This window comes from Zalophus californianus, chromosome 1 (genome assembly GCF_009762305.2).
Source record: "Zalophus californianus isolate mZalCal1 chromosome 1, mZalCal1.pri.v2, whole genome shotgun sequence".
NCBI lineage: Eukaryota > Metazoa > Chordata > Mammalia > Carnivora > Otariidae > Zalophus > Zalophus californianus.
In genome coordinates this window covers 18,898,894-18,911,339 of record NC_045595.1, presented here as the reverse complement: position 1 = coordinate 18,911,339, position 12,446 = coordinate 18,898,894, and the positions used below count along the sequence as shown (strand labels likewise).

General features: G+C 49.5%; 1 protein-coding gene across 3 annotated transcripts in view; it reads left to right on the top strand.

Moving 5' to 3' along the window:
* The first annotated feature begins 175 nt into the window (after positions 1–175).
* The window catches only part of LOC113918534 (TRAF interacting protein), a 20,866-nt gene continuing 8,595 nt past the window's right edge, over positions 176–12,446 (top strand). For 2 of the 3 annotated variants that reach the window (XR_003518600.1, XM_027587054.1), the window contains exons 1-9: positions 176–362; positions 5,296–5,353; positions 5,871–5,954; positions 7,986–8,025; positions 8,632–8,759; positions 9,971–10,065; positions 10,566–10,679; positions 11,600–11,687; positions 12,289–12,378. Coding sequence is in view for 2 of the 3 variants with exons in the window: in XM_027587054.1 (XP_027442855.1) it covers positions 265–362; positions 5,296–5,353; positions 5,871–5,954; positions 7,986–8,025; positions 8,632–8,759; positions 9,971–10,065; positions 10,566–10,679; positions 11,600–11,687; positions 12,289–12,378 (795 nt within the window). In the remaining variant the exon portion in view is untranslated. The remainder of the gene's footprint in view (positions 363–5,295; positions 5,354–5,870; positions 5,955–7,985; positions 8,026–8,631; positions 8,760–9,970; positions 10,066–10,565; positions 10,680–11,599; positions 11,688–12,288; positions 12,379–12,446) is intronic. The other variant, XM_027587056.1, reaches the window with a different exon arrangement.

Below are 12,446 nucleotides of genomic sequence, written 5' to 3'. Positions count from 1 at the left end.
CCGAATCCTTCGGGGAGCCACTGGAGAATTACAGCTGACAGTCTCGCGCTCAGCCCCAGGAGTCTCTTCGGTCGTTAAGCCCCGCCCCCCATGGTTTGTCCAATCCGGATCCAGCCTCCAGGCTCCTTATAACCACTTCCGGTCCGCTCCCGGAAGTTGCGCCGTGGAGCCAAATTTGAAGCCTGCGGGGACGCGGGGGCGCGGCCGCGAAGCTGGACCGGTCGAGGTTTCCTTGGCTGCCTGATCCCCTTTAGACCAGTCATCATGCCTATCCGTGCGCTGTGCACCATCTGCTCCGACTTCTTCGACCACTCCCGAGATGTGGCCGCCATCCACTGCGGCCACACCTTCCACCTGCAGTGGTGAGTGACCGTAGTGGCGGGGCCGGGCTCGCGGCCTGGTACGGCTACAGAACTGTGGGGTATGGGGTCCCCGGGCGGAGCCCAGACAGGTAATTAAGACGGCACTAGCCTGAGCCCCACCGTAGCTTCCCGACCTGGACTGAGGCGGGTCTGGGCAGACTCCCCAGAGGAGGTGACAGCTGAACTGAGTCCAGGGAAAGAGTTGGTTCGGTGAAGATAAAGTAGGGGGCTCCTTGATCCGCTGGCAGAGAGGTGTGACTTCAACACCTCTGGGCGGAGGTAAACTTTGGCCAAATTAACGAGGCCTTTTATTTCTTCGAGATAACCTGGTAGGCCTCTGGCTATCCGATTTGTTGTGGTTTGCTTGATGGTTTGGGATTATTCTACCCAGAGTCATCTCGTTGGTCAGACACCCCAGTGTATTCACTGACTCCAAGAAACCCAAGATAACATGGAAGGGCAAGGGGGCGCCTGGGTGGCTCAGTTGGTAAAGCATCTGCCTTCTGCTCCGGTCATGATCTCAGGGTCCTGGGATTGAGCCCCAAATCGGGCTCTCCGCTCAGCGGCAAGTCGGCTTCTCGCTCTTTCTCAAATAAATAAATAAAATATTTAAAAAATACCAAAGAACCATGGAAGGGCAAGGAGGTCCTCCCTGATCCAGCCGTCCTGCTGACCCTTTGAATGTACAGCTGGTGAGGAAAGATTCCCCTAGCAGCTGTGGCCTGGCTGCTTCAGAGCTCTTTTTTTTTTAAATGAAATATAATTGACATACCATATTATATTAGTTTCAGGTGCACAACATATTGATTCAACAATTCTACACATTACTCGATGCTTTACCATGATAATTGTGGTCACCGTCTGTCACCATACAACAGTGTTCTTTTTTTAAGATTTTATTTATGGGGCGCCTGGGTGGCTCAGTTAGTTGAGCAACTGCCTTCGGCTCAGGTCACGATCCCAGGGTTCATGGGCTCCCTGCTCAGCGGGGAGCCTGCTTCTCCCTCTTCCACTACCCCCTGCTTGTTCTTTCTCTCTCTCTCTGTCAAATAAATAAATAAATCTAGAAAAAAAGAGATTTTATTTATTTGAGAGAGAGAGCGAGAATGCAGGGGGAGAGGGAGAAGCAGGGTCCCTGCTGAGCAGGGAGCCCAATGTGGGGTTGGAGCCCAATGTGGGATTGATCCCAGGACCCTGGGATCATGACTTGAGTGGAGGACAGATGCCCAACCGGCTGAGCCACCCGGGCACCCCCATACACAGTATTACTGAGTATATTTCCTACACTGTATTTTTCATCTCCATGAATTATTTATTTTATAACTGGAAGTTTGTACTTCTTAATTCCCTTTATTTCACTGCTGTCTATTTCCAGAACTTTTCCATCATTCCAGACAGAAACACTGTACCAATTAAATGACAGCTTTCCATCACCCCCTCCCCACTGCCCCTGAAAACCTTTATTTTACCCTCTGTCTCCTTGAGTTTTCCTATTCTGGGTATCTTATATAAGTGAAAGCATACAATATTTTTCTTTTAAGTTTTGCTTCACTAAGCATAATGTTTTCAAGGTTCATCCATGTTGTAGCATGTATCAGAATTTCATTCCTTTTATGACTAAAATTCAACTGTATGGAAATACCACATTTTGTTTATCCCTTCATCTGTTAATGGACCTTGGGTTGTTTCCATGTTTTGGCTGCTATGAGTAATACTACTATGAACTGGTTTGGAAGTTTTTGTACGAGTCCCTGCTTTCATTCCTTTTGAGTTATACCCAGAGGTGGAATGACTGGATCATATGGTAATTCTATGTTTAATTTTTTGAAAAACTGCTTTACTGTTTTCCACTTTGACTGCACCATTTTACAACCCCACCAGCAGTGCACAAGGGTCCAATTTCTCCACATCCTTGTCAACACTTGTTATTTTCTGTTTTTGTTTGTTTTTTTATAATAGTTATCTAATGGGTGCCTTTTTTTTTTAAATGTCTGTGTTTATAGCTATCAACTTCCCTCTTAGCATGCTTTCACTGTATTCTATAAGTCTTGGTATGTGGTGTTTTCATTTTCACTCATCTCAAGGTATTCTCTAATTTCCTTTGTGATTTCTTCTTTGACCCATCAGTTGTTTAAGAGTGTGTTGTTTAATTTCCACATATTTGTGAATTTTCCAGTTTTTTTTTCTGTTACTAGTTTTCAGTTTCATTCCATTGTGATCAGAAAAGATACTTTGTATTATTTTAATCTTTTCAAATTTATTAATACTTGTTTTGTGGCCCAACATATGGTCTATCCTGGAGAATGTTCCTTGTGCACTTGAGAAAAATGTGTATTTTGCTGTGATTGGGTGGAGTATTTGTGGGTTAGATCTAGTTGGTTTATGTTGTTCAAGTCCTCTATTTCCTTATTGATTACCTGTCTGATTGTTCTACCCATTATTAAAAGTGTGGGTTATTGACATCTCCAGCTTTTATTGTAGAACTGTCTATTTCTGTCTCTAATTCTGTCCATTCTTCTTCCATATATTTTTGGGCTTTGTTGTTAGGTACATCTATGTTTATAATTGTTATTTCTTCTTGTTGGATTGTACCTTTTATCAAAATATAAAGTCCTTCTTTGTTTTTTTGTAACATTTTTTGACTTAAAGTCTATTTTGCCTGACAATAACATAGCACTTCAGCTCTTTTTGTTACCATTTTTTTACTTATCCTGCTTGGGATTCATTATGGTTTTCGAACTTGTGGAACAGTTTCTTTAATTAATTTTGGAAAATTATCGGCCATTATCTTTTCACATATTGTCTCTATTCCATTATATCTTTTGTTTTCATATAGTTTCTCATTTTTGTTATAACAAATTACTACTAACTTGGTGTGTTTTTGTTTTTTAAAGATTTTATTTATTTGACAGAGAGAGACACAGCAAGAGAGGGAACACAAGCAGGGGGAGTGGGAGAGGGAGAAGCAGGCTTCCCGCCAAGCAGGGAGCCCGATGTGGGGCTCGATCCCAGGACCCTGAGATCATGACCTGAGCCGAAGGCAGACGCTTAACGACTGAGCCACCCAGGCGCCCCTAACTTGGTGTTTTAAAACAACACAGATTTATTAGCTTGCAGTTCCAGAGGTCAGAAGTCCAAAATGAGTTTACTGGATTATAGTCAATGTTTGTAAATGGGGATATGCCTTTCTGGGCTTGTGGCCCCATTCTCCATCTTCAGATCTCTCTATGCCTCTGACACTCCTGTTTCGCTTAAGGACCCTGTGATTACATGGGGGCACACCTGGATAATCTCCCTGTCTCAAGATCCTTTTATTTATTTATTTTTTAAAATTTATTTATTTATTTGAGAGAGAGGAAGCGCACAAGTAGAGGGAAGAGGCAGAGGGAGAAGCACACTCCCCGCGGAGCAAGGAGCCCGATGCAGGGCTCGATCCCAGGACCCTGGGATCATGACCTGAACCGAAGGTGGACGCTCAATTGACTGAGCCACCCAGGCGCCCCCTGTCTCAAGATCCTTAATCACATTTGCAAAATTGCTATTGTCATATAACATGAAATAGTCGCAGGTCTGAGAAATTAGGACATAGACTTCTTGGGGAAAGTGCATAATTCCACCTAGTACTTTCTTTTTGGAATTCCTTATTATATGTATGCTAGACCTTCTCACAGTATCTTTTATATCTTTTATCATCTCTTCTGTATTTTTCCATCTTTTTAATTCTCAGTGTTTTCTCTGACCTTTTTCATTTTACTAATTCTTCAACTGTGCTTAAACTGCCATTAAACTCGTCCATCCAATTCTTAATTTTGGCCATTTTTAATTTTAGAATTTATGTTTGGTGCTTATTAAATTCTGCCATGTCACCTTTTATTCTGTAGTTCTCTACTGATGTATTTTTTTCTTTTTTAAAATAAACTCTAACCCCATCACGGGGCTCAAACTCACAACCCCCAGATCAAGAGTCACATGCTGTACCGACTGAACCAGCCAGGCACCCCTCTACTGATATTTTCAGTCTTGATTTTTATTTCCTTAGCATACCATATTATGTTGTGTCTGACAATTCCCGTATCTGAAGTCTTTGTGCATATGTTCTGGTTTGCACGTGTAGTGCTTTTTTCCTTGTCTATTTACTTAAAAAAAAAAAAAAACAACTAAAACATTTACTTTATGTAAATGGAATCATACATAATATACCTTTTTTTGTGTCTGGCTTCTCTTCCTCAATGTTATGTGTAGGTGATTCATCCATAATATTGTTCTTAGTTGTAGACTCATTCATTCTCGTTGCTGTATAGTATTCCACTGTGCCTGGCTACCTTTGAATTTATCTTGTCCTAATATATGGAAAATTATTTATAGAAAAAAACTGAGGCCTGGGATGATGGTATTATCTTCCAGAAAGGACTCTTTCTCCCTGGTCTCTGGTGGGAGAGTCTACTAGTAGGAGACTAATTAGAGTTTAAGGCTTGAGATTTTGTTGGACCACTCACATAGAGGATGTGAAGCTGGACTGTATTTTGCTTTTCCCACGACTTGCATTTGCTTCTAGTTTACCCTTACTCTGAAAGCTTAGCCCTTTGGAGTCCCAGCTTAAAGTGGGGGTGTTACTAGAATCCCCATCTCTGAGGGACCCTGAACTTTGGCTCCTGCTCCCTCCTAGTCAGAGCCCCGAATGCTGACAAAAGAGCAGCTCAGGGGTCGGGAGGACCCTAACAGGGCCAAAAAAAGGGCCAACTGGTCAGAGTGCTTGTACCAGTGAGGCCCTGTGGGATGTGCTGTACCACCTGTGGTACTGCCCTCCTTTGTGGTCAGGCATCAGGCCGAGCAGGAATAAGTCAGACACTGTTGTGGTCAGGGTGCCTACCTGGCCTGTATGTCCCTACCCAAGCAAGGGCTCACCAGTCTGCTTCTCTGCTTCTCATTCCAGCCTAATTCAGTGGTTTGAGACAGCACCAAGTCGGACCTGCCCACAGTGCCGAATCCAGGTGAGTGCGATGGGGTGAAAACCTCAGCTGAAGACATCTTTTCCTTGCCAGGGAGCAGGAATCAGGAAAGATCTCCGAAACTGAACAGTATCTTTGACCTTTTTGGACCCTCGTGGTTTGAGGCTGATTAAGCCTTGTGCTCTTAAGTGGCTCAGGAGGCCTGCTTATGCCCAAGAGTAGCTGGCAGATAGACTTGTTGCCCGGGCCGGTCTTCACCTAGGTAAATTTAGCCTCCTTCCTTGCCTTTCCCCATCCTCAATGCCCAGCACCGAGAGTTGGGTATCTTTTGAACAGTCACCTCATGGGTCTGCGGTGACATTAATTTAGTAACCACCAAACCAGTGGCACCAGCGTGGGATGACTGTAGGGTTACAGAGCTCATCTGATTCCAAGGGATGTGCTGTGAAAAGTGAGGGCTGAGAACAGGCCTGGCTGCCTGTTCGGCTGCATGCACATCCTGTCATCCTTGCTCATGACCCAGCTATATAGTCATACTCTCTCTTGTCCTTCCATCCAGGTTGGCAGAAGAACCATTATCAATAAGCTCTTCTTTGACCTTGCCCAAGAGGAGGAGAGTGTCTTAGATGCAGAATTCTTAAAGGTACCCAGGATTTATGTCATTCTACTGAACCCCAAGCCCTCTGAAAATTTACTCTCTGCTCCCTCATAGGGTGGGTGTGGAGATTGTGGAGATGGAGTCTGGAGGGAGAGTCGTAGAGGTTTCAAGGCAGAGGGGAGGAGAGCAGAGGAAAAGTGATGATGAGACCCAGTCATTGGAGAAATACACTGTTAGGGAAGAGAGGAGCCACGTGACTGTGAGCCTTCACCCTTGGGATTTCAGAGCAATTCCCACCAAAGACCAGAGTGTCTCTCCCGAGGTTCTCTCACCTTGCAGAGCTTCTATAGCCATCCTTCCCAGCCCACTTTGCTGCTTTGACAGCTAGAGACAGATCAGAAAACTCTTCTAGTCCTCAGCCAGGGAAGATGTGTGGACCCACTATTCACAAACCTGTCTGTGCCTCAAAACTGTGGGGAAGCTTGGTATATATCCAGGTGCCTGAGTCTTTCCCAGACCAGCAATGGAGGGCAGAACCCCTGGAATCAGGATGTGAGCCAGGGCAGAAACCCACAACGCAGGGGAGAATGGGTGAATTCCCCCCTACACTTCTTCCCTTCAAGCCCAAGATTTAACTTTCTTTGTGTACCAGGGGGCTGGATTGGCCAAAACCTCTTGAGGAAGTGGGATTGGGGTTCGCAATGTACCTGGACTCTGTGTGTTCATTTGCTGGGCATCTGTCAGCCCAGGGTTCATTTGGCCTTGGCCCCAGGGTGCCGTGATGTCCTTGGAACCTTACTGCTTCAAGAACGTAGAGCTTTTGTGCTTAAAGCCAGCATGTTCATCGTCATGGTAACTGCTCCTGGTTTTAAACTGCGTCCTCCCTGTGATAAAGACAACAAAGGCAGCTTCGTTTCTTTCTGGCTTTCAAAGCCAGATCTAGGAGACAGAGAGACAACATCTTGAGTAGTTTGGAGCAAGGGCTTGTAGGTACCTTGCTTAGGTGTGGGGGCCAGGGCCTCGGGGGAGCTTTGGGTTGGTGTCTGTTCTCTGGCAGTACGTACATGCCCTTCTCTACCCACCACTTGCACTCCAGGATGTTCTGCCTATGCTGAGCCACCCAGCCACCAAAAGCTTTTGCCCCAGAGTCCTGGGTGGGGATTTTCACAGCAAGGAGCTTATCCTACTGGGGCTGGGCTTTAGTATTGGTCACGTGTGAAATTCTGAGTCTTGTATTGACCTGGAAAGGGTGATCTGGAGGAAGATTTGCCTGGATTCCATCCTGCCACTGCCATGAACCCTTCCTTGGCCAAGACTTTCAGTTCTGCAGTGCCTGGTTTTCCTGCTTATGGAAAACTTCTCTTGCCCATTGGGTGTTGAGTACTCCGGACTCCTGAATGGAAGCTGGGCTCATTTCTGCCCCTGCCTCTCAGTGGTTCTAGGGCAGTGGCTCTGTAACTTACGCATGGGCTTTAAGAGGTTCATTTGACCCTCACAATAGTATGGTTAGAGCCTAGCACGTGTGAGGTTTCATCCAGAGACGTAAAGTTGTCCCAGCTTGCCTACCTCATCAGGGTTGGAAGATTCATGGCACGCAGAGTGAGTTCAGAGCTTGGAGAGAAGTAGACTGAAGCCAGCAGGACCTGGGGTGGAGTGAAGGAGTGGTGACCCCAGGTCCTTAGCCATCCCCACTCTGTGTCCCCAGTGAGTACAGCTGAAGCCCAGAGAGTGTAAGGGCCAGCACAGGGCCAAGGAAGTGCTGGAAGCCTTGGCTGTGAGACTGATCACACAGGTCCAACTTCGCTTCCCTTGCCCCTGTTCTGCCTCCTTCCCTGTCCCAGGGTCTTGTACTTGAGATTATTTTCCTCCATCTTACCTACTTTTTAAAAAAAGCATAGAGATAAAGCAAGACATATCTCTTCACTGTTGGCTTAGCTTGGCCGTGACATATAGCAGGGTCTGTGGACCTACAGGCCTCATTGTCACCTCCTGGATCTCCCTGCAAGCTTTTTGGGATGCTGTATGGAAGCCAGGTATGATGCTTTTCTGCTTCTTATTGTGGATATTACCTTGTAGAATGAACTGGATAATACGAGAGCCCAGCTTTCCCAGAAAGGTGAGTTAGTAAGAGACAAGGGGCCCTGGGAAGCTCCTGACCTAGGTGGTTCGGGGGGTGGGGAGCTGGGAGGAATGCCTCTAGCCTTCTGGTGAAGCTAGGGGCTCTCCCTGCTTTCTATATCCAAGAGTTTTGCCAGCTCTTGTGATTGGCAGAAAAGGAGAAAAAAGGGAGGTGCCTCGAGCCATCCACTTAGGCCAGATGAGCTTCTTCTCCTTGTCTGAGGCTTCTTGCCCAGGACCGAGGCTGGGAGGGGGCTGCCTAATGGGACAGACTATTTCTAGGAGAGTGTTTGGCTGCTGAGTTTGGCAGAAAACCTGCTTGGGTTCTAAGATGATGAATTAACTAGACCCATGGGAGTGGACAGCAGTGAAATCTTTACTCGGGTAGTTCTAAGAAGCAGAAAGAGGGTCTTATCCCCTGAATGAAGAGACTCTGGTTTAGCTTCCCTGGTTTGGTGCATGCCAGAGAGAGAAGTGGGCCACCCAACTTGCTGACTGGGGACTTGTTCCTTACCTGGCTCAGGGGTGCAGTGCTGGAGCCCAAGGGCTCAGGTTCTTATGCTGATGGGTGAACGGGCCTTCCCCCTTCCCACCCCTGCTGCAGAGAAGGAGAAAAGGGACAGCCAGGTCATCATTGACACCCTGCGGGACACGCTGGAAGAACGCAACGCCACTGTGGAATCTCTGCAGAAGGCCTTAGACAAGGCCGAAATGCTGTGCTCCACCCTCAAGGTGGGTCCCCGGGTCCTGTGCGCACAAGTCCGTTGGCCTTATCTTCTGGCTTTCCCTTGGTCATTACCTTCGTTTGTGCAGTTATAAAGTAGAGGCAAATCCCTTCTTCCCCAGGCCTCCAATGTTGTACCCATCCAGTCCATAAGTGAGGGGTCATATTGGCTGTGCTTGGATTTTGTACCGAGTAGTCTGAAGAGGTGAGACCTTCCCGGTGCTTCTCGGAGGGGCAGCTCAGCCAAGACCTCAGTGAGGCTGAACCTTGTTTCCAAAAGTGGTTTGTACTCCACCGATGAAGCCAGACAGAAGAACCTTCCATTAGCACTTTAGTCCTTGGCTGGGCTGCTCTCTGGAGCCAGATCAAACAGCATCCCAAGGAGGAGCAGGGGGCCTTTGAAGTCAGCTGTGCTGAGCTGACCGGGCAGATCAAAGCCTGCAGAGCAAGCTGCTCTAGACCCAGATGAATTTTGTATCAGCCTGGGTTGGTGAGCCTCTTGCTCTCTAAGGGGCATGAGGCGATTGATCTGAGCCCGCAATTGATATTCTGGCCTCGTAAGAAGGAGCAGTCCTTGCTGGATGCCATTTGAAAGGGAAAGGGAGCCATCTTTGTGAACAGACAGAGCCCCAGGGTGTTCGTTGTCTCTGTTCCTGCTTGGTGGCTGGGCTGGATCACGTGGCCTGGCCAGTGGGAGGGAAGGAGTGAATCAGGACCTGGCTGCAGAGCGGGCATCTTTGATAGCATTCCCAGGTCAGAGATGGAGTGCTTTTGTGCTGAGGGCAGCCTGGCTAGCTGCCTCTGGTTCAGCTCTCCTAGTCTGATTGATAACTATCCTCGGGTCTAGATGGTGGATAATGAGACCTGGATTTGTGTTTCTTCAGCTTCCTACATGACATGCACCATGAGCCCTTAGGCCACAGGACCTTGGCAGCCCACAGTGGGCCTCTAGCTGGTGGTAGTGGGTTGTGCCTGGGGTAAGACATATCTCAGGAGGAAGCAAGCGGGGAGGCGAGGAAGCAGTTGGCATAGGGCCTCATAGCAGAAAAAGCACAAGCCAGATTGGGGCCCAGGAGCCTTCCTCCCTGGAGGCTGGGCACACACGGTTATCAGCACTTGGAAAAGGAGACAGTTCTAGAGTAGAGGTTCAGGATGACTTTAGCCATGGGCCCTGGGATCGTCCAAGCAACAGGTAGGCATGGGTGTGTTTGCTCTTCAGAAGCAGATGAAGTACTTGGAGCAGCAGCAGGATGAGAGCAAACAAGCCCAGGAGGAGGCGCGCCGACTCAGGAGCAAGATGAAAACCATGGAGCGGTGAGCCCGGAGCTGGGCACTCCCTCTGCCCTTGCTCCTACGGCCCCCAGAGGCCCCAGCTCTTAGGACTGCAGTAGGGGTTGGCACCTCTGTGGCACAAACCTCCGTAGGCCATGTGGGGTTCAGGCCAACTGGGTGTGGGCCCAGGTGTCCTCGCTCGGCCTCGGTGGGCTCCTCCACTTTCCAGGGGGCCCCTTGCCTCAGTCCTCTCTCTTCCTGTTGCCCATGGCCCGGTGACCTGGCAGGTCTTTTGCTCCAGAGACCTTTCTCCAAGGATCCCTGACGTTGAGGACCTGTGAGCACCCATCCTTCCCCAGCAGCGTCCCTGCAGCTGTGTTCAGCTCTGCCGTGGGTCCTTTCTTTGGGTAGACCCGCCTGCTAAAGCATGCTGGCAGGCCAGGCTGTCACCATAGCAACAGCGGCAAAGGAAAGCCGAGCTGCACTGGGTACCTACCCATCAGCCTCCAGATTGTAAATGCCGTGGGCTGGGTGTTTTTCAGGATTGAGCTCCTGCTCCAGAGCCAGCGGCCCGAGGTGGAGGAGATGATCCGAGACATGGGTGTGGGGCACTCCGCGGTGGAACAGCTAGCCGTGTACTGCGTGTCCCTCAAGAAGTGCGTGCTCCGGCCCCTGTGGCCCAGTCCGGGGGCTAAGCCACGGCACCCTCTCTGCTGCCCATCACTTGTAAGGCAGAGCAGGCAGACTTAAGGGGCAGGCTCCGGAGCTATGCTGCCTCAGTTTGAACCCTGACCCCACCTCTCACCATGCGGCCACGAGCCAGTTTCTTGGCCTCTGACCCACAGCTTCCTGAATGGAGATAGTAATAACTTGCCTCATGGGGTTATTGAGAGAATGAGTGTGAACATAAATGTTATTTCTTTTTTTTTTTTTAAAGATTTTCTTTATTTGCAAGAGAGAGAATGAGAGACAGAATGAGAGGGAGGAGGGTCAGAGGGAGAAGCAGACTCCCCGCTGAGCAGGGAGCCCGATGCGGGACTCGATCCCAGGACTCCAGGGTCATGACCTGAGCCGAAGGCAGTTGCTTAACCAACTGAGCCACCCAGGCACCCCATAAATGTTATTTCTAAGAAGGTTGGCACCACTGTCTGGGCTATAAGCCCCATCGTGATAAATGGAGCCTGTTTCCTATCAGCGCTTACCGATTCCTGCCTGACCTGCATCAGAAACTTTGCTACTGTGGATGTGAGGTTGGGGAAAAGGCTCCTTGGCTGACAGGCACGGAGGATCCCAGATGTCTCCTGTGAGGGCCAGGTGGTATCGGGGGCCTCTTCATGAGGGCAGGGCTTCCTGCAAAGCCTCTCCAATCACTCGTGCCTGCAGGACTGGCAGGGAACAGAGACTCCCCCGCTCTCCCTGCAGGACCCTCCGCAGCACCACCCTGCTGGGCTCCGGTGTCAGAGTGGGAATGAGAACTGGCTGAGGGGCCAGCTTGGGCTTTGTGTTTGTTTGGTGCCATGGTGCGGTCTGACCAGCAGGGCACCCCATTCTGGCCTCTCTTCCTGGCCCCTCACAGAGAGTATGAGAATCTAAAAGAAGCACGGAAAGCCTCAGGGGAGCTGGCAGACAGACTGAAGAAGGACTTGTTTTCTTCCAAAAGCAAGGTAACAGTGGGGAGCAGGAGGTGAGGGGAGTGGGGGCTGTCCTTTCCTCGCGCTAGGTCCTGTCCCCTGAGCAAAGCCATGGGGCCTGTTGGTGCAGCAGACTCCACGGGGCCTCTGGGTGATTCACAGAGACTGGTTCCTGGGCCTCGGCTCTGGCTCTGTGGCTTGTCCACTTAGGGTGGCAGGTCATGCAGGCATTCCCCCCCCCCCCCCAATACATGCACACTTACGCTCCCTTCTGTCCTTCCTGGCCCCTGGGCACTTCTCGGCTGGAGAGCACAGATCCCGAATGTGACAGTGTTAGAGGCCTGCTTTTGTCCCAGGCCCAGAGTAGGGAGGAACGTACCTGGAACCCCATTCAGTCCCAGCTGCTTTATCTCTGGGCCCGGTGCATCCATGGGCTGTCGGGTGTAGAACGCAGCCCTAATCCCTGGGCAGTTCCAGATGGGCATGGACAGCCCCACAAAGCCACGGTCTCCCCATGTGTCCTTAGACTCTTCTGGACCCTGGGCTCCCATGAGCATGCACTGGGTAGCAGCAGGTGGGGGCAGGCACAGGGCCGCCTGCTGGCCTGTCCTTTACTCCCTGTACTTTCCTGTAGTTGCAGACAGTCTACTCTGAACTAGACCAGACCAAGTTGGAGCTGAAGTCGGCCCAGAAGGATTTACAAAGTGCTGACAAGGAGATTGTGGTAAGGGACATCCCTGGCCAGACGGGAACGACGGGTCGTTTGTGTGTCCTCCGAGAACCTAGAAACCT